Raw genomic sequence first — 19,729 nt, 5'->3', positions numbered from 1 at the left:
TGGTCGTATTAAAGCGAAGGGAAATTCGTAAACTCGACGAAGCCTTACCTTGTAACTGAGCAGCTTCACTTCGGTCACAGTTTCCCATTCGTCAGTGTCCTTGGGCGCGATTTCGACCACGTAGCCGCTAAGCCTGCTGCCTCCGTCGTGCGTCGGCTTCTGCCACTGAATGGTGGCCGACGTCTTGGTAGTTTCGGCCACTTCCAGTTTCGTGACGGGGCCGGGCTCCTGAGTGGCCTTGACCGGTTCCGGGGTCTCGTACGGAACGCCAACGCCGTACTCGTTCTCAGCCATCACGCGGAAGAAGTAGCTTTTGCCGGCTTCTAGCTTGTTGACGGTCCAAGATGTCCTGGAGCATTGGGTGGTGACTGTTGCCCAAGCCTTACGCGTTGACTCGCGCTTTTCGACCACGTAGTTGGTCACTGGCGATCCGCCGTCGTTCAGGGGCATCTCCCAAGCCAGTGCGGCCGTTTCCAGGGTGACTTCCTTGAAGGTAATGGGCCCTGGTGCGCCTGGCGTGTCCTGGACGCGCACCGACACGGTGGCTGACTTGACGCCGCTCGTGTTCTCAAGCGTGATCATGTACTTGCCTGTGTCGTCTCGGTTGCAGTTGGGCACGAGCAGCAAGCTGTCCCAGTCGGATGTCTTGATTTCGACTCTGTTAAGCGACAGCTCTCCGTCCAGCTTGGCCCAGCTGACTCGCGGCGCCGGCCTGCCTTTCAATGTGCAGTAAAGGCGGATTGTGTTTCCAGCCCTGATAACCAAAGCCTTGGTGAGGGTGGCATCCAAGTCGATGGCGGGTGGCTCGAGAATGTCCTTTGGAATCACGGATCCCTGGACCTCGCTCGCCTCCGAATCGCCAACTGCGTTGGTTGCCTTTACGCGGAACTTGTACTCGCGTCCTTCGCCCAGCGCTGTAACAGTGTGCTTCAGAATATGCGTGGTGGCAACGCGCTCGAACTTGTCCGGGCTCTCCGGGTTCGACATCTCAACGATGTAGCCGGTGATAGGACTATCGCCGTCGTAAGCCGGTTTGCCCCAGATCAAATCCACGCTGCTCCTAGTCATGTCAACTACCTTGGGGAACGCGGGCGGGCCCGGGGGGTACTTGGGGTCCTCGGCGGTGGCCGGGCCGGACGGGGCGCTTGGTGCACCGATGCCGGCCACGTTCTCGGCGGCCACCCGGTACTCGTACTCGACTCCCTCGCAAAGCCCGGTTACTTTAATGCTGCGATCCGAAACCGGTCGTCGGTTCACCTTGGACCATTGTACCGCCTTGGTTTCACGCTTCTCCAGGTAGTAGCCGCTGATTGGCTTGCCGCCGTCCTCAGCCGGCGACTTCCAGGAAACGGTCATCGCGTCCTTTGTCGGGTTGGTGACCGCGGGCGGCTCGGGTGCTCCGGGAACCGTGTACGGGTTTTTGGCGACCACCGCGTCGGTGACGAGCGGCTGCCCGACACCGTACTTGTTCTCGGCCGAGATACGGAATTCGTACTCGTGCTGCTGGATAAGCTTGCCCACCTTGAGCTCTGTGCCCTGCGCGCTGCCGCTAACCATGGCCCAAGTTGGCCGCGAAGTCTCGCGACGTTCGACCACGTAGTTGGTGACAGCGGCGCCGCCGTCTTCGAGCGGCACACCCCAAGTCAACTTCAGGCGGTCGGCCATCACGGTCGAGAACTTGGCGGGTCCCTGAGGCACTCCTGGTACATCGAGTACGCGCACCTTGGCGGTGGCTGATGTTGTACCACTCGAGTTCTCCAACGTCAGCACGTAGTTGCCGGCATCAGAACGCTTACACGACCGAATAATCAGACGCGACCTGTTAAGAACCGTTTCGGCCACAATGGCTCCGTCGCTTGTGCTCTTAATAGGCTGCTCGTCGCGGCTCCACACAGCTGTTGGCTTCGGCTTTCCGACGATTGTCGCTTCGACAACGATGTCTTGGCCGGCGCGGACTTCCAGCAGATCTTTGCAGCTGACATCAAGCGCGATTCCTGGCGCCACGATGGCCTGGCGCACCAAAACGGCCTCGGTAGCCTCTGACGGGTTCGATGTTACGACCGCGGTCTTGGCGAGCACGCGGAAGCAATATCGCTCACCCTCCTCGAGGTTTTCAAGCACCGTTTGCGTCTCAGGTCCTCTGGTCGTGACATGGCGAGTCCACTTGTCGCTGGGAAGCTTCTGCTTCTCGATGATGTAGCCAGCGATTTTGGTTCCTCCGTCGCTCCTAGGCGCCGCCCAGCCGAGCTCAACAGTCGTGTTGGTAACGTCGACGACCTCAGGCTTGCCTGGGGCGTCACACGGCTCCCTGGCCACAAGGGGCTGGGTTGGGGCGCTGAACGGTGACGTACCGGCTGTGTTGGAAGCCTGTACTCGGAACTGGTACTCGATGCCTTCCAGCAAGCTGCTGTCGACGATCTCGCGGCGCTTGACCAGGTGCTTGTTCATCTGCGTCCAGAGCAGGCTGTTCACCTCCTTCTTCTCAACGTTGTAGCCGCGCACCGGATTTCCGCCGTCCGACTCTGGCACCTCCCATGCGAGCGTCGCCGACTCTCGGCCGATCTTAACCACTCGCAGGTTTCGCGGCACCCCAGGGACGTCGAATGGATAGCGTGTCTTGATTAAGGTTGATGACAGCACATCGCTGACACCGCACTTGTTCTCTGCCTTGATGCGGAAGATGTATTCGGCGTCTTTGGTCAGCTTGCCAACGCGTAGCGTGGTTCTGGTAACAGTGCTGCTGACCGTCTTAAAACCGGGGTGACCGGCCTCGGACTGCTCCACGATGTAGTTTGTGATCGCGCAGCCGCCGTCGTCTTCCGGAGCCTCCCAAACGAGAGTCACAGTGTCGACGTTGACATCCTTAAACTCGACCGGACCCCGAGGGATCGTCGGCCTGTCTAGGATCTCCAGCTTGACCGTGGCTTGCTTCTTGCCGTGGTGGTTCTCGGCTCGAAGCATGTAGTCCCCGCTATCGGCTCTCTCGGGTTTAGTAAGTGTAAGCGTTACGCCGGTCGGAGTTTTCTGGATGAGAACGCGCTCGCTTTCTTGCAACTCGTTCTCCTTGCGCACCCAGTAAGCGATCGGGTGTGGCTTGCCGGTGACGCTGGCCTCGACAAAGAGCTTCGAGCCGGCGCGCGCCTTCACCTCCTTGGGAAGTGTGATCTTGGGCGCCTCGGCGGGCTCTTTAACGTCGACAATGTCGGTTTCGCGAGCTGGGCCCTCGAGCTCTTCGTTTCGCGCCTTGACGCGGAACTGGTACTTTTTGTTGGACAGGTTAAGCACTGTGACCGTTGTGTCGCTGACAGTGCGGTACTCGGCCCAGTTGCTGGATCCCTCGCCCTGGTACTCGATGACGTAGCCGATGATGCGGCTGCCACCGGTGTGATCCGGCTTGATCCACGTCATGGAGACCGATGACTTGGTGACGTCGGCGATCTTCAGCTTGTTGACCGGTCCAGGTTCGGTGATCGGGTGCCTGGCTCGCACAGGTTTCGAGGTTTCGGCTGGAATTCCAACGCCCAGCTTGTTCTCAGCCTTGATGCGGAAATAGTAGTCCTTGCCCTCGATGAGCTTGGTCACGCGGAAGGCGGTCTTTGCGCACTCGGTGGTCGCAATTGACCAGGTCTTCTTGTCCGCCTCTTTCTTCTCGACTAGGTAGTTGACAATTTCCGAGCCTCCGTCAAGCTCCGGTGGTGTCCAGGAGATCTGAGCCGACGCGACGGTCACGTCCTTGACCACGATGTTGCTGACCGGTCCGGGCGTGTCCAGCACCTTGACGTTGACGTTGACCGATTTGGATCCCTTCGGGTTGGACACGGTCAGGTTGTATCGGCCGGTGTCCTCTCGCGTTGAATCGGGCACCACAACAGTGGTACGCAAATCGGTCACGTCGATATCGGCGCGTCGCGACAATGTAGCTCCTTGTTTTGTCCACTTTACGGAAGGTTTCGGTCGTCCTGTGATATCTGCGACAAGACGCAGAGTGGCGCCTGCCTTGATCTCGATGTTCTTGCGCATATCGGCATCCAAAACGATGTCCGGCTCTTCGAGGATCTCCTTAGGCTGTACGCTACCGTTGACCATCTCGTGCTTGCCCTGGCCGACGCCGTTAAGCGCGGCTACGCGGAAGACATAGGTCTGCTCGGAGCGCAGCCCGGTCACAGTGTACTCCGTTGTACGTGGTGTGCTGACGCCAACATTGCACTTTCGCCAGTCGTCAAGTCCCTCAACGCTGGACTCGACAACGTAGCCAAGGATCCTTGATCCGCCGTCATAAGCCGGCGCTCCCCACTGCAGCGTAACGCTATTTTTAGTGGTGTCGATCACCTTGGGGTTTGAAGGCGGCCCGGGCACCTCAACAGGCTCTGCAATGGTCACCATCTTGCTAGGCTCACTTGCCACGCCGATGCCGATCTCGTTCTCGGCCAGGACGCGGAACTGATAATCGTAGCCGTTCGACAGTCCAGTGACGTTGAGACGCTTGTCGGCGGTGCACTTTGTGTTGCACGGCGACCAGCGCACGCCCTTCTTTTCACGCTTCTCGACGTAATAGCCGACGATCTCGCGACCGCCGTCCTTCTCCGGCACCTTCCACGTTACCATGGCGTGGTCCTTGCCGATCTTGGTGACTGTCGGCTCCAAGGGTGGTCCTGGCTTGTCGTACGGGCTCTTGGCGACAACCGGCGATGATTCCAAGCTGGGACCGACGCCGAACTTGTTCTCGGCCTTCACGCGGAAGATGTACTCGTTGCCTTCGAGAAGGCGCGGCACCGGGTAAGTGCACGCGGTTACAGAAGCTGTTACCACTGACCAAACCATGCGGCTGGTCTCGCACTTTTCCAGCAAGTAGTTGGAGATGTCGCAGCCGCCGTTGTCAGTTGGCGGCTCCCAGGCAACCGTGCAGCGGTCCTTGTTGAGCGAAAGGATCTGCATTGGTCCCTTGCACTGGCCCGGCTTGTCGAGCACGTTCACCTTGGCCTGGGCGGATACGCTTCCTGCCTTGTTAAAAGCAGTCACCTCGTACTGGCCACAGTCGGCGCGCGTCGCGTTCGAGATTATAAGCTTGGTCGAGTCCTCGCTTGTTTTCACGCTGCATCGCGCCACCTTGTAGAGATCCAAGTCGCCAAGCTTCCAGGTGACTTCGGGCACCGGTCGTCCGGACACATCAGCGGTGATGACCAGGTCAGTGGTGGCTCGCACCAGCACCTCACCCTTGGTCATCGGCGTCGTTACGGTCACTTTAGGCGCGGTCACGTCCTCACAGACGGTGACATACTCGCCGGAGACGCAGACCTGGCTGAGGCCAGCCTTGTTGCGCGCCATCACGCCAAAGCGGTACTGGGCGCCGTTCTCAAGCTCGCCGACTGTGAACTTGCACACTGGCTTTTCGGTGCTCAGTTCCTTCCAGTCTTTGGTGCCGCGTTTCATCACCACAATCTGGTAAGCGGTGATGGGGCAGCCGCCGTCCCACTCCGGCTTGGTCCACTCTAGAGCCACGTAATCGACGCCGGTGGTAGCCACTTTGACGTCACGTGGCGCCTGCGACTTCTGAACAGGGTCCATAGCGGTTACTGGCTCCTCGAGCTCGATGCTCGGCCCGACGCCGCACTTGTTCTCGGCCGACACGCGGAAGAAGTAGTCGTGGTTTTCGACGATCGGCGTCTTCACCATCTTCTTTGTGCCCTCGGCGCTGACGATCGTCCAGCCGAGTGACGAGAAACCGGGCAGCGTTGGCTCCTTGACCTCGAGGATGTAGTTAAGCAGCTCGGTGCCGCCGTCATCCTCTGGTTGATCCCAGGTCACAACACACGACTTCTTGGTAATGTAGCTGACCTTAAGGTTGCGGCAGGGCTCGGGCTTGTCAAGAACGTTCACTGCGATCTTGACCGATTTCTCGCCGGCCACGTTCTTTACCTTAAGCGTGTAATTGCCGCTGTCGGCGCGTTGCGATTCCTTGACAATCAGATCAGTGCCAATCTTGCTCCTGTTGACGGTGGCGCGGTCGTCCGTTATCGGTGCCCCATCCTTAAGCCACTCAATCTCGGGTTCTGGGCGTCCGTGTACTCGGGCGACCAACTTGATGGTCTGGCCCACTCGGAAGGTCACTTTGCCGGTCATGTAGGCGTCCAGGTCGATGCGAGGTTCCTCAATGATGTCCTTGATGATGCAAGGCTCGGGAACTTCGCGTGCCTCGCCCTCGCCAACCTCGTTAAGCGCCAACACGCGGAAGCGGTATTGGCTGTTTTCCTTTAGGCCAGGGGCGCGGAACTCGCACTTATCCACTGGCTGCTTGTTAATACGAGCCCACTGCTCGTTACCAGCATCGCCGTCCTTTAGATCGACGCGGATGCACTCGACAAAGTAGCCGATGATCTGCGAACCGCCGTCCTTTAGTGGCTTGCTCCAGTTCAGGATGGCAGACGAACGGTCGTGGTCTGTCACTTTCGGGTTGATCGGCGGCCCTGGAGCCACCATTGGTCGCATGGCCTTCGCGAAGGGCGACTGGTCGGAGGGCTTGCTGAGCCCGGCGTGGTTCTCGGCGATAACGCGGAACGAGTACTGCTTGCCTTCAAACAGGCCCTTGACGCGCATCGTGAAGCCAAGTAAGGGATCGTGGGTCACCTTGGTCCATTTTCCCGACTCCTTTTCAAGGCGCTCGACTGTGAAGCCTAGCACAGCGCTGCCGCCGTCGCTCGCCCCAGCCTTCCAGTGCAAGGTACAGCTGGTCTCGGTCATCTCGCTCACGCGGGGAGTGGTTGGCGCGTCGGGCACGTCGAACGTGTGCTTGGCCACCTCTGGTTGGGACTCGAGCCCGTCGCTGAGGCCGTGCTTGTTCTCGGCGCGCACGCGGAACAGATACTCTTTGCCCTGGATCAGACGCGGCACTTTGCACTTTGTCCTGGTGCCTTTGGAGCTCACAACGCCCCATGTCTGCTTCGAAGTGTCCTTCTTCTCAACAACGTAGTTGGTAATGGGCGAGCCGCCGTCGTCTTTCGGCGCCAGCCATTGGATGATGGCGTACTCCGGGGTCATCTCGAGGATGCTCAGAGGCCCGATCGGCATTCCGGGTCGATCCAGCACTGTGACGTAAACTCCAGCCGACTTGGCGCCGGCGTCGTTCTTCACGGTCAGGCCGTATTCCTGCGTGTCGCTGCGCTGGGCGCTCTTAATGGTAAGAAGAGTAGACTGGGCATCACCAGTTACGACCACGCGCTCGTCTGAAATAATCGGCTTTCCATCGGCAGTGCTCCACTGTGCAACTGGCACAGGTACACCGCGGATCTTGGCTGGGATTCGTAGCGTGCTGCCGGCGCGGACTGTCAACCCCTCAAGGGTCTTTACGTCAATCTCGATAGTCGGCGACACCAGCTTCTGGCGCGGCGCGATCGGCATGGTCTGGTCGGGTCGGCTCTCACCGGCTTCGTTAACGGCGCGCACCTGTAGCTTGTACAGGAACTCCTCCTTAAGGTCGGTAACCACGCACGTCGTCTTATCCACGGTTCCAAACTCAACCCACTTCTTATCGGAAACGTCGATCTCGAGCCCAGCCTTCTGTCGCTCATCGAGCTCCTTTTCCGGGCCGAGTTCGAGGTAATCAACGATGTAGCCTGACACGGCAGCGCCGCCGTCACGTTCCGGCTTCTGCCAACTCAGCGTCAGCGAGTTCTTGTCCACGTCGGTCACGTCCAGGTTCTTAGGCGGCCCGGGCGTGTGGATAGGGTCGCGGGCCAGGATCTCGTCGGAGTCGGCGTGTGGCCCGGCGCCGAACTGGTTCTCGGCAACGACGCGGAACTTGTAATGGTTGCCCTCTGTGAGGTACTTTGCAGTAAGGCTTGTTTTCTTAGCTGCCATCGCCACTGGCTTCCACTTGTTGGCCTCGACGTTGAAGCGCTCAACCTTGTAGCTGGCGATCACGGCGCCGCCGTTGTCGCTCGGAGCGCGCCACTTCAGGTAGCAAGAGTCGGCACGGATCTCGCTAACGCGCACATGCTGCGGCGCGCTTGGCGTGTCCAAAACGTTGGCCACTACCGAGACTGTCTTCTTACCGGCGCCGTTCTCAACCACCAGCGAGTAGCGGCCGCTGTCAGTGCGGGCCGACTTCTCGATGGCCAATGAGACGAGTCCGTTCTTGATATTAGCCTGATGGCGTTCAGAGTCCTGAGGGATTGCCTGATCGTTGCGACTCCACGCGATAGAAGGGAACGGCTTTCCGCGCACGATTGCCTCGAGTTTGAGCGGCGTACCGGCCTTGATGATCTGCTCGCGGCACATACTGGCCTGTGGCTCGATCTCCGGCGATTCTTGGCGCTCCTTGACCACAACAGTGCCTTTAACTAGCGCCGGCTCGCTGAGACCGGCTTTGTTGACGGCTGTGACGCGCACGCGGTACTCGTAGTTCTCGACGAGGTCGGGAATGGTGTACACGGTGTCCTTCTGCGTTTCCTGAGTGCACCAGATCTTCCACGCCTCGCTGCCGGCCTTCTGCGTCTCGACGATGTAGCCAATCACGGGCGAGTTGCCGTCGTGACGCGGTCGCTGCCAGGCAACGGTGACGGTGTTCTTCGAGATGCCGGTCACATGAGGGTTTACCGGGGCGCCGGGCTGTGAGATCGGGTTGGCGGCTGTGATCTGCTTCGAAGGCAGGCACTTGTTGCCGACGCCGATGCTGTTTTCGGCCGCTACACGGAACTCGTACTCGTTACCCTCGTACAACCCGGTGACGGTGTAGCGCGGCTCGTTTATCAGCTCCTTGGTGACTCGCACCCATCGCTCACTCTTGGTCTCACGCTTCTCGACAACGTAGTTGAAAATGGCCTTTCCACCGTCGTAGGGCTTGCTCCAGGCCAGACTGGCTGAGTCCTTGCGCACTTCCTTCACAGTCAAAGCGTCGGGTGCGTCAGGCACGCGGTAGCGGTCCTTCACAACAACGCCTTGCGTCTCGACGGCGTCCGAACATCCCTGCGCGTTCTCGGCTTGTACTCGGAACACGTACTCGGCGTCTTCCGTGAGTTTGCTGACGCGGAATTCGGTCTTGTTTGTCGACGAGTTTACTGTAGACCACATCATACGCGAGATGTCGCGCTTCTCGATCACGTAATTCATGATCTCGGAGCCGCCGTTGTCCAGCGGTGGTTGCCAGGTCAGTCGAACGTGCTCGCGCGTCACTTCAGCAACTGTGAGCTCTTGAGGCGGAGTTGGCTTGTCTACAACAGCAATCAGCAGCTTGGCATCGCGCTGGCCGCCGTCGTTCTGTACTGTCACCTTGTACAAGCCACTGTCTGTGCGCAGGCCCTTGTGTACTTCCAACGCTGATGTAGCGGCATTTGTCTTAATCTGGAAGCGCTCGTCGGTGGCAACAGCTGCCCCGTCGCGTTCCCAAGTAACCTTGGGCGCCGGGCGGCCGGAGATCTTTGCAAGAACGCGGAACGGCTCGCCGACCCGTGTCGTGAGCTTATCCCTGGCCTCGAGCTGAAGTGATGGAGGCTCGATCGTGTCCCGACAAACGACAGGCTTCGTTGGGAAGGAAGGCAGGCTGACTCCGCGTTCGTTCTTGGCGAAAACGCGGAACTCGTAGTTGTCTCCCTCGTTAAAGCCGTCCAGTGTGACTTTGGTGTCGCGAATCATCTTGTCGGTAGCGGGAAGCTGGCGCTCCTGGCCGACCAGGCGCTTCTCGATGGTGTACTCCGTAATCGGGAGTCCTCCGTCGGATGTTGGCGCCTTCCAGGCGAGACTCACCGTCGCTTTGGTAACGTCAGTGACACGCAGGTCCTCCGGGCGGCTCGGCTCCGAAACTGGATCGCGTGCGTTAATCGGCACCGATGTCTCAATCGGAGGTCCTACACCGATCAAGTTCTCAGCGGAGACGCGGAACATGTACGACTCGCCGTCGACAAGGTCTTGCACAACAGCCGAGGTACGAGTAACGGTCATCGACACTTTGGTCCAGGATCGTCGGGACGACTCGCGCTTCTCCAGCACGTAGTTGGTGATCGCGCAGCCGCCATCGTCTTCCGGTGGGCTCCAGGCGAATCCGATCGTGTCCCGGGTAACGTTGGAAGGCACTATCGGTCCTCCACAAACTCCGGGCACGTCCTGGACTACTACCTCGACGTTGAGCTGTCTCTCGCCGGCTTGGTTCTTCACGATAACCGAGTACTTTCCGGAATGGCTGCGCTGGCAGCCGCGGATGGTAAGGACCGGGCTCGAAGCGGATTCGCTGAGCCTAGCGTCCTCTGGTAACTCGGCGCCGTCCTTTTGCCAAGTGATTTCAGGCGCTGGTCGCCCCTTTACGGAAACCGGGATCTTCAGAAGACCTCCGGCCTTTAGGACAATGCGCTCCTTTATGGAAGCGTCTAGAACGATTTCGGGTTCTTCAACACGCTCCTGGATTACGACAGGTTCCGCAACGCATCCTGGCTCACCTTGTCCAGCCGCGTTGACGGCGATGACACGGAACCAGTACTTCTTCGCGGTTTTCAAGTTAGGTACAACGAACTCAAGCGATCGCAGCTCGTGGCTGGTCGCCTTGGTCCACTCTTCGGCTTCTTCTTCCTTCTGCTCTACAACGTATCCCTTGATCTTGGAACCTCCGTCGCAGTCCGGAGCCACCCATGAGATGCTCGCGGTGGAGGCAGTGGTGTCGCGGACGCTCGGGAACGGCGGGCCGGGAGGGGTGATGGGCACGCTGGCCAGCACCGGTTCACTGGGAACCGAAAACTCGCCCTGACCGGCTGCGTTGACCGCCGAAACCCGGAACATGTACTCCTCGCCTTCTCTTAAGCCACGAACGCGGTACTGGGTGCCTCCGATTTCATCCGAAGTCGCCTTGCTCCACTTCTTCTTGGTGCGAGTGCGCTTCTCCAGCACGTAGTTTGAGATTACGGCGCCGCCGTCGCTGTTCGGCGCGTTCCACATCACCGTCATGGCGTCGCGTGTTACGCCCGACACGCTCGGCTGGCTTGGCGCGTCGGCGCACTCGTACGCGTTCTTGGCTTCGCACGCTTCATCCGACTCGGTCCAGGCGCTTGATCCGAACTTGTTCACGGCCCTAGGCAGAACGATTTCAATTTTATCATAGGGAAAGACATATTAAAAAAATGTGTTAAAAACTGATATAGATTTCGTAAGCTACATGTTGTTTGTCAATATGTGTGCTACATTTGCAGTAACTGTCATTGATTGTGATAAAGAGTGCATGCAACGTAAATCGGCAAAAGTTTATACTTCGTTTACACCAGAAGAGCGATTTATATTCATTGATATGTTGCCTGGTAGTGCTAACTCTATTTGTAAATCGGCAATAGTTTATGACCACACTTCGAAAAAGCATCTTGTACGAAATAATAGGTGCTGCATATATAATGTAAACTTCAGTTGTAGTTTTTGACTCAACTTGTTTCAAAGAAAATCTTGCATTTCAGTTTTACAATCAGTACTCACTTGACTCTGAAGCGGTAAAGTTTTCCCTTCTTGAGTCCGGTCGAAGTGGCGCTGAGATCCTTTGAGTCGGCAACCGAATGCCAGTAATCGCGATCTTCCTCACGCCTCTCGACGGTGTAGCAGGTGATGCGGCTTCCGCCGTCATCTTCCGGAGGACACCAGGACACAGTGATCTCGCTGGCAGTAACCGAGCTGTAACTAAGCGGCTTCTGAGGCGCCGAAGGCTTGCCTGTGTTGAAAAATAGTGTTAAATAGCAAGTCGAAATCTGTCTATTTGCTTTTCGATGACTATTAACATTTTTGTGGTATGTCGTATAGAGATTTGGTTTACCTAGAATGTTGACTTTGATGTTCTTGGTCGTCTGCCCGGCCGCGTTCTTGGCGATGACGCGGTACATGCCGGTGTCCTTGCGGATGGACTTTTGCACCACCAAGTTGGTAGAGTTTTCCTTGGTGTCGATGCTCAGCCTGTTGAAGAATGTTCATTAGCAAAAAAATTGAAAAACTATCCTAGTTTTAGTTTCTCGTCATAGAGTATTTGTAGGAACACGAACCTATCCGACGTCTTAATGTCTTCGTCGTCTTCCATTTTCCAGCTGATCTCCGGCATCGGTTTTCCGTTGAACTTGGCGAACAAATCAATCACGGCGCCTTCTTCGAGTTCCTTGAACTCAACCGTCTCAATGGTTGGATAGACTACGAAGAATATGTCGTTAAAAACACATTTAGTGATACAAAGTAGGGAAATTAATCCGTTTTCCGCCTCAAAGCTTACCGAGGTCGTCCTTGCAAAGCACGGGGCCAACGTGGTTGGATGGCCGGCTCATTCCGCACTCGTTCTCGGCCAACACGCGGAACGTGTGCTTAACCGAAGAGTCTAGGTCGGTCACGGTGAAAGCGGTGTCGGTCACCTTCTCCGGGTTGCAACTGCAAAATGAACGAGACATGGGGATTAAACGACTGGCCATCTAATTTTCAAACAATTGAGTAAATTGGTTGAAAATCAGTTTTAGTAAATTGGTTAAAAATACTCCTTTTAATTTTTTCATTGAAGTTCTACTTTTATATTTGTACAATAATATAATTAAAGCACCTGATCCATGATTCGCCGCGCAGGGAACTTTGCCTTCTCACGGCCGGTCGTTTCTGTTCGGCCACCAGAAGTGCCGACGCCTGTTCTTCAACCACTTGCGTCTCAAGCGCCACATCGCCAGACAAATTCTCGCGCTGCAGACGCTCGATGACGTAGGTCTTGAGCGGGAGATTCCCGAGAAGCTGGGGCTCGTTCCAGCGCAGGGTCACGCTGCTGCCGGTCACCCCGGTGACGCGCAAATGCGACGGGGGCTCGGGCACCGAAACGGGGTCCCTGGCTAAAACGGGCTCGCTGGTTTCGGCGTGCACTCCCTGGCCGATGGCGTTGACTGCGCAGACGCGGAAGAAGTACTCGAAACCCTCCAGCAAATCCAATACGTTAAATTGCGTGGCGGACACGGAGGACTCAACCTTGACCCATCCCCGACCGTCACCTCTCCTCTTCTCGATGATGTAGGTCTGGATCTTCGAGCCTCCATTGTTGGTCGGTGGCTTCCAGGTGAGTTTCGCCGAACGTTTGGTAACGTTGGACACGGCAAGAGCCTCGGGCGCGCCTGGTGTATCCTTGACTAGGACCTTGCAGGAAGCGGTACGCGTGCCGCCTGCGTTTTTGCACACGACGAAGTAGCGTCCGCTGTCCTCACGCCCGCACTTGGGGATTGTGACGGCCGAAGTGCTTGAGGTCGATTTGACCACGGCGCTCGTCGGCAGCGGCTGCTTGTCGTCCTTTTCCCAAGATGTCTGGAAATAATTTTAAGTGTTTATTAAGCATAGGGTTGTAATAATAGAGAAAACGATGCGCTTACAATTTTAATGAGGCCTATAAATTTGGATAACGGATAAGAAATATTCGACATTTTTACTTAGCGTCAGATGTAACTATGGAATATTAATCTGGCGCTTTTCAGATAAAATCTAAGCATATGTCCAGTTATGTAGTTAAAGATGAAAGCAGAGTCATGCTTGTGAACTTACCTCAGGCACAGGACGACCCTTGATGGTTGCAAATAGCTTGATCGATGAACCAGCTGTCACCTCCAAGCTGTTCTGGACGCCCACGTCAAGCGTGATATCGGGCGCAACTAAAGTGTTTATAAATGAATGTTAATTTAATCAAACAAGGTGGATTGCAATGAAAACCGAGTGACTTTATAAAGGTTGCACTTACGAATTTGGTCCTTGACTTCAGTGAAATCGGTTTCAACCGACGGCTTTCCACTTCCAGCTTTGTTGACGGGAGTGACCCGGAACTTGTACTTGAGCCCGGTCTTTAGCTCCGGGATCTCGACCCCGGTGCCTTTAACAAGCTCCTGGTCGCCGACCACGTGTTTCTTCCACTCGCACGATACCTGGTCCTGATACTCGACGATGTAGCCGAGGATGTCGCTGCCTCCGTTGCTCTGAGGAGCCTCCCAGGCCAGAGTCACCGATGTGGCGGTGATGTCGGCAATAGTGAGCGTTGGAATCTCACCTGGAGGGAAGATGGGGTCCTCCGCCACCACGACGTCCGACTCTTCGCTAAAGGGTCCGCTCCCGGCCTTGTTAACCGCGCAAGCTCTAAAGCGATACTCGAGTCCCTCCTGAAGCTGGAGGGCTCGGAATGAGCAGTCCACCAGAGGAGGCTTGGTGATCGGGGCGCGACTCATCTTCTTCCAGCGGGCGGAGTTGGATTCCCGCATCTCGAGCCAGTATCCTTCGATTTCTGCACCGCCATCGTTGCGTGGTGGTTGCCAGGATACGAAGGCGCTGGTTTTGTGGACTTCGGAAACCGCGGGCTTCGAAGGAGGTCCTGGCAGGTCGAATGGGTCCTTGGCGACGATTACCTCGGTCTCAGCGAACACGCCGATTCCGAGCTTGTTCTCGCCGGCAACGCGGAACTGGTATTCCATGCCGGGAGTGAGTTTCGTCATCCTGTACTTTGTGTCGATGATGGTGGAGCTGATAGGCACCCAGACCTTTTTCTTGCCCTCGCGCTTCTCCAGCACGTAGTTCATCAGATCGGCGCCGCCGTTGTCGCTCATCGTTTGCCAAGTGAGCAACATGCTGTCCTTAGTCACCTTAGACGGCTTGAAGTCGAGTGGCGCGGACGGTACGTCCAGCACAGTGACCGTGCAACGGCCTGTTGCGCTGCCTAGCGAGTTGACCGCGGTCACTGCGTACTGACCGTCATCCGAGCGAGCGCACTTCTCGATGAAGATCGCGTGCTGCTTGTCTTCGCGCACCAACTTGAGCGCGTCGCTTTCCGTAACCTGAAGGCTTTCACCCTTGAGCCAGGTAACCTCGGGGGCTGGAACCCCGCTAATGGTAGCCGGTAGGTAGACGCTCTCGCCAGCTCGCACTTGCAAGTTGCCCTTGACGCCGACGCTGAGACTGACTTGTGGCGCCGCGTCTGGTTCCTTTGCCTGTGTAAGTCCAGTCAGGGCTGGCTGACCTTCGCCGACGTTGTTAATCGCACGAACGCGGAGAATGTACTTCTTGCCGGTTTCCAGCCCGTCGGCGACAAAGCGGTTCTCGGTGACCGGGCGCCGATTGCACGGGGCCCATTCCTCCTGGCCTTCAAGCTGGCTCTCGATCACGAAACCGGTAATCTTGCTGCCGCCGTCGGATCGCGGTGGCGACCAGCGCAGTGCGATTTCGGTGTCGCGACGCTCTTCGACGCGGAGGTTCTCCGGGCGTCCTGGCGCCATGATTGGCTCTTGGCAAAGCACGGCCAGCGACTCGGTGAAGGCGCCGCGGCCCATCGCGTTCTCAGCGCAGATGCGGAACGCGTAAGTGGTTCCCTCAAGCACGTTGGTCACGTCTAATGTAAATTTATCAGTGCTGCCAACGCTCAACCAGGCTCGCATTGACATATCACGCTTCTCCAAGTGGTACTTCTTGATGGGCAGACCGCCGTTGTCCTCCGGTGCGTGCCACCTCAGTGTAATCGAGCTGCGGCTTACGGCTCCCGTCTTGAGGTCCTTTAGAGCTCCTGGGACGTCGTGGACCACAACCATGCAAGTGGCGCTCTTCGTGCCACTCGAGTTCTTGGCCGTGACCTTGTACTCGCCCCAGTCGGCGCGCTCGCATTTCTTCAGCGTCGCGAGCGAACCCTGATCGGTCTTGGAAATGGCGAATCGCTCGGAAACAGCGTCGCCCTGTTTGGTCCAGGTCACCTCCGGGTAGGGACGTCCAGTCACTTTGGCCGGAAGCGAAATGGTTTTGCCTGCGATCACAGTGATGCCATCGGCGACGCTTGCGTCCAGTTCGACTTGCGGCAGGTCGATCATTTCCCTGGCCGCCGCCTCTGGGACGTTGGTCGGCTTGCTGGTGCCGCCGCGGTTAAGCGCCGACACGCGGAAGGAGTACATGAATCCCTCCTGAAGGTTCTTGACCGTAAAGCTGGTCGCTTCCAGATCTTTGTCGCTGCAGACGCTCCACGAGCCGTCGGAAAGCCGCTGCTCGACCAAGTACTTCAACTTGGCGTCGCCGCCATCGGCCTCCGGGCGATCCCAAACAAGAAGGATGGAACTGCTTGTTGTGTCCTCCACGTGCGGCTTGCGCGGCGACGAGGGCGCGGTAACCGGGTCTTCACAGACTCGGTAGTCGCTCTCAGCGCTGAACTTGCCACAACCGGCCTCGTTCTCGGCGCAAACGCGGAACTGGTAAGTTGCGCCTTCGGTAATACCGCTTGCCACTTGGTACTCCAAGGTGCGGATCGGATCGCGGTTCACGCGGGTCCAGCGTGTCGACTGCGAGTCCTTCTTTTCCAGCCAGTAACCGGTGATGGTGCTTCCTCCGTCCTGCGGCTCGTTCCACTTCAGGGTCATGGCCTTACGCGTCACGTCGACGTACTCTGGCTTTTCGGGCGCTGCTGGCGCGTCAAACGGCAACTTAGCGATGTAGGGCGCCGTTTCGAGCCACGCGCCCTTGCCCATCTTGTTCTCGGCGCACACGCGGAACACGTACTCCTTGCCTTCGACCAGCTTGGTGACGCGCATCTTGGTCGACTGCACAGTGGTCGAGATGTTGGTCCACATCTTTTTGTTTGACTCTTTAAACTCGAGCACGTAGTTGATGATGTCGGCGCCGCCGTCGTCTTCAGGTGCCTTCCAGCGCAGCGTAATGGCTTCGTTGGTGCCGTCTTCGAACGACCACGGCGGCTTGCAGATGGCCGGCACGTCAAGCACGTTCACAACCGCTGTACAAGAGGCCTTGCCCTGGTCGTTTTCCGCAACAATGAGGTACTTGCCCTTATCCTTTCGCGCCGCATCTGGTACGCTAAGCGTTGTGCTCCCATCTTCAGTAATTAAAGCAATCTCGCGCTCCTTATTGTCGGTCACTGGCCTGTCCACCTTGTCCTGCTGCGTCCATTTAATGGTGGGACGCGGGACTCCGGTAAAATCGGCGGCGATTACGAGTGGCTTGCCGGCGCGCACCTCGATTCCTCGCTGAAGGTGCTCGGCGAGCACAACAGTTGGAGGAGCCAGCGGGTCCTTGGCTTGGATTGACTGGGCGGTCTCGGCTCGTTGTCCTACTCCGATGCGGTTGACAGCAGCAACGCGGTACAAGTACTCCTTACCTTCGGTTTGTCCGAGAACAGTAACCGAAGTTGACTCGTGGTCTCTGATAACCACGTTCCAATCCTCAGCCGCTTTCTCTTTCATTTCGACGATGTAGCTCGTGATCACGCATCCGCCATCAGTTAAGGGCCTCTTCCAGGAGAGAATTACCGACTTGGAGCGGACGTCGCTCCACTGTAGCTCTTCCGGCGCGCCTGGAGGAGCCAGAGGATCAACTGCCATGATCTCTTTCTCGAGCTCGGCCGACTTTCCGGCTCCGACCTTGTTGTGCGCGATCACACGGAAGTTGTACTCGTTGCGGTGGAGGAGATCCGTAACCTTCCAGGAGGTCTTACGGACCTCAGCCACCACCGGGGTCCAGGTGCGACGACCGGACTCGCGCCTGGAAAGAAGACATAACAAATTCATCAAAATTGATGTTCCAAAACCCTTGTTAAATAAAGGCAACGTTGATTATCATCATACGGACAGATTAGTCATCCTCGATAACAAGAAAATGTTAAACCTTAATTTACCAGCATGAACAAAAATTGTATATAAGCTATCGTAAAGTTTATATTTTGTACCTGTCGACGGAGTAGAAAAGAATCTCGGCACCGCCGTCGTCCTGTGGCTCAGACCAGTTTAGTTGGCAAGTCGACTTCGTAATGTCGGAAACAGCAAAGTCGGTCGGTGGTCCCGGGTGGTCTGCAACACAAACACGACAGCATTATACACTGAATAGCGAATCCTTGGTAATGAGAGTTGGTCTGATTCTTACCGAGCACGCGCACAAGACACCATCCGGTGATGGTTTCCATCTTATTGGACAGAGTCAGCGTGTATCTCCCGCTATCCTGGCGTGTAGTGGCCGGGATAAACATGGTGACGCAGTTATCCTCGAAGGAAGACTAAAACAAAAACGTCATAAAATAGGTTAAAGAATCATAATTGAGACGAACTACAGAATGTTTAGAAACGGTAGAAAGATTATAAAATTATCGGTATATGTTTAATTACCTTGACGTATTCCTTGACGGGCTTATCGTCCTTTGTCCATTCCAAGGTCGGTTTTGGTGAACCCGTGATCGGAACACGGACGCGCAGCTTCTCGCCGGAGACGAGAATAATCTCGTCACGGACCATCTCCATTGTGGGAGCCGCTGTACAGCAAAAGGCAACGATTTGATTATTGACGGTCGGTTAAACCACGAAATATTAGTTGTTTGAGGTTGTGCACTTACAATCTGGTTCCTTTGCGACAATCGGTTTGGTTGGAACGCTGGGTTCGCTTATTCCAGCTTCATTGATTGCGAAACAGCGGAAGATGTAAGATCGCTCCTCGCGCAAACCAGTGACCTGGGAAAGTTGGAAACGTGAACCTTTAGAATCCAAACAAATCTGATTTTTCATAATACTACTAAAACACTTTACCTGTCCTTCTCTGGTCTTGAACGGGGTAGCGTTGCATCGAGTCCAATCCTCGCTGCCCTCCAAGCAGCGTTCTAGGTAGTATCCGGTAATGTCCGCGCCGCCATTAAGAGCCGGCAATGTCCAGCCCAGCACAATGGCGGTCGGCGAGGTCATGATGGCTTTAAGGTGAAGCGGCTGGCTTGGTGGCCCTGTAAACACATATTTATATTGTATTAATAGCCATTACATACTACAATTTTTTCCGAATTTCAAGAAATTCAACTGGAAAACATTTTGAAACCATAATGTGGTACTCGGTAAGTTTTGAGAATTAATTACCATCAGAATTTTACAAAATATTTTGGATATATTTCGTCATTTTTTCTTACGTTTGGGGTCCTTGATGGTGACCATTTCAGTTGGGTCGCTCCACTTGCCCACGCCGGCTTCGTTTTCGGCGCTGACGCGGAACTGGCATTCGGTGTTTTCCTTTACAGCCGAAATCTAAAAAAATATTTCTAGGCGTTTACCACAAAGAAGTTGCTTATTAAAAATTTAAATAAAAATCAGGAAAATTGCACCAAAGGGCTTGAGCTGACGGAATTTACTCACGTTCAGTTCGCGCGCGTCGGCTTCGGCGTTTGCCACACCGGCCCAGCGCTGTCCGTTCTTCTCGCGCTTTTCGATGACGTAACCACTGATCGCGGCGCCTCCGTCGAAGACCGGTTCACGCCAAACAAGTTTCACATGTCGGCGGCTGATCTCGTCGATCTTAAGCGCTCGAGGCGCGTCGGGGACGTTGAACATGCTCACGGCAGCGATTGGGCTCGACTGGCTCCAGCCACTGAGGCCTACTTCGCTAAAGGCTGCCACACGGAACTCGTAAGAGCCGCCTTCCTTCAAGTCTTCGGCCACGAAACTCTCGGTTTGGATTTCCTGCGTCAGTGTGTGTACAGGTTGGGGTTTGAGATCAGTGCAAGTCTAGTTTTAAAAACTGGGCTAATTGTCATTTGAAATAACAGCAGGTTTAAGTTGCCATTTTTGGGAATCACTATACAATTTATGCTCCACCAAAAGCAGTCAAATGGACGGCAAAAGTACAAAACGCAACAACATCATTCAAGACCTAAGTAGGGCAAAGTTTACATAGAAAAGTACAGTTGTTTGTTTCAGGGTGCAACGAAAGGCCGAAAGGTACATCGGATTCAATTATCCTATTAAAACACCAACAACTTTCGAAC

General features: G+C 56.0%; 1 protein-coding gene across 1 annotated transcript in view; it reads right to left on the bottom strand.

Annotated features, from left to right (window-relative positions):
* Positions 1-19,729, bottom strand: part of LOC146132147 (titin-like) — a 170,250-nt gene that overhangs the window by 55,321 nt on the left and 95,200 nt on the right. The window contains 15 exon segments of the mRNA XM_083397226.1: positions 49-11,050; positions 11,443-11,671; positions 11,774-11,910; positions 11,997-12,138; positions 12,218-12,369; positions 12,536-13,275; positions 13,510-13,616; positions 13,703-17,478; positions 17,663-17,783; positions 17,857-17,986; positions 18,096-18,238; positions 18,320-18,434; positions 18,510-18,697; positions 18,878-18,992; positions 19,101-19,424. Of these exon segments, the coding sequence (XP_083253352.1) occupies positions 49-11,050; positions 11,443-11,671; positions 11,774-11,910; positions 11,997-12,138; positions 12,218-12,369; positions 12,536-13,275; positions 13,510-13,616; positions 13,703-17,478; positions 17,663-17,783; positions 17,857-17,986; positions 18,096-18,238; positions 18,320-18,434; positions 18,510-18,697; positions 18,878-18,992; positions 19,101-19,424 (17,421 nt within the window).

Source organism: Ascidiella aspersa, chromosome 9 (assembly GCF_963924565.1).
Source record: "Ascidiella aspersa chromosome 9, kaAscAspe10.2, whole genome shotgun sequence".
Classification (NCBI taxonomy): Eukaryota; Metazoa; Chordata; class Ascidiacea; order Phlebobranchia; family Ascidiidae; genus Ascidiella; species Ascidiella aspersa.
The sequence above is the reverse complement of the archived record's forward strand: the minus strand, read 5'-3'. Positions and strand labels throughout refer to the sequence as shown.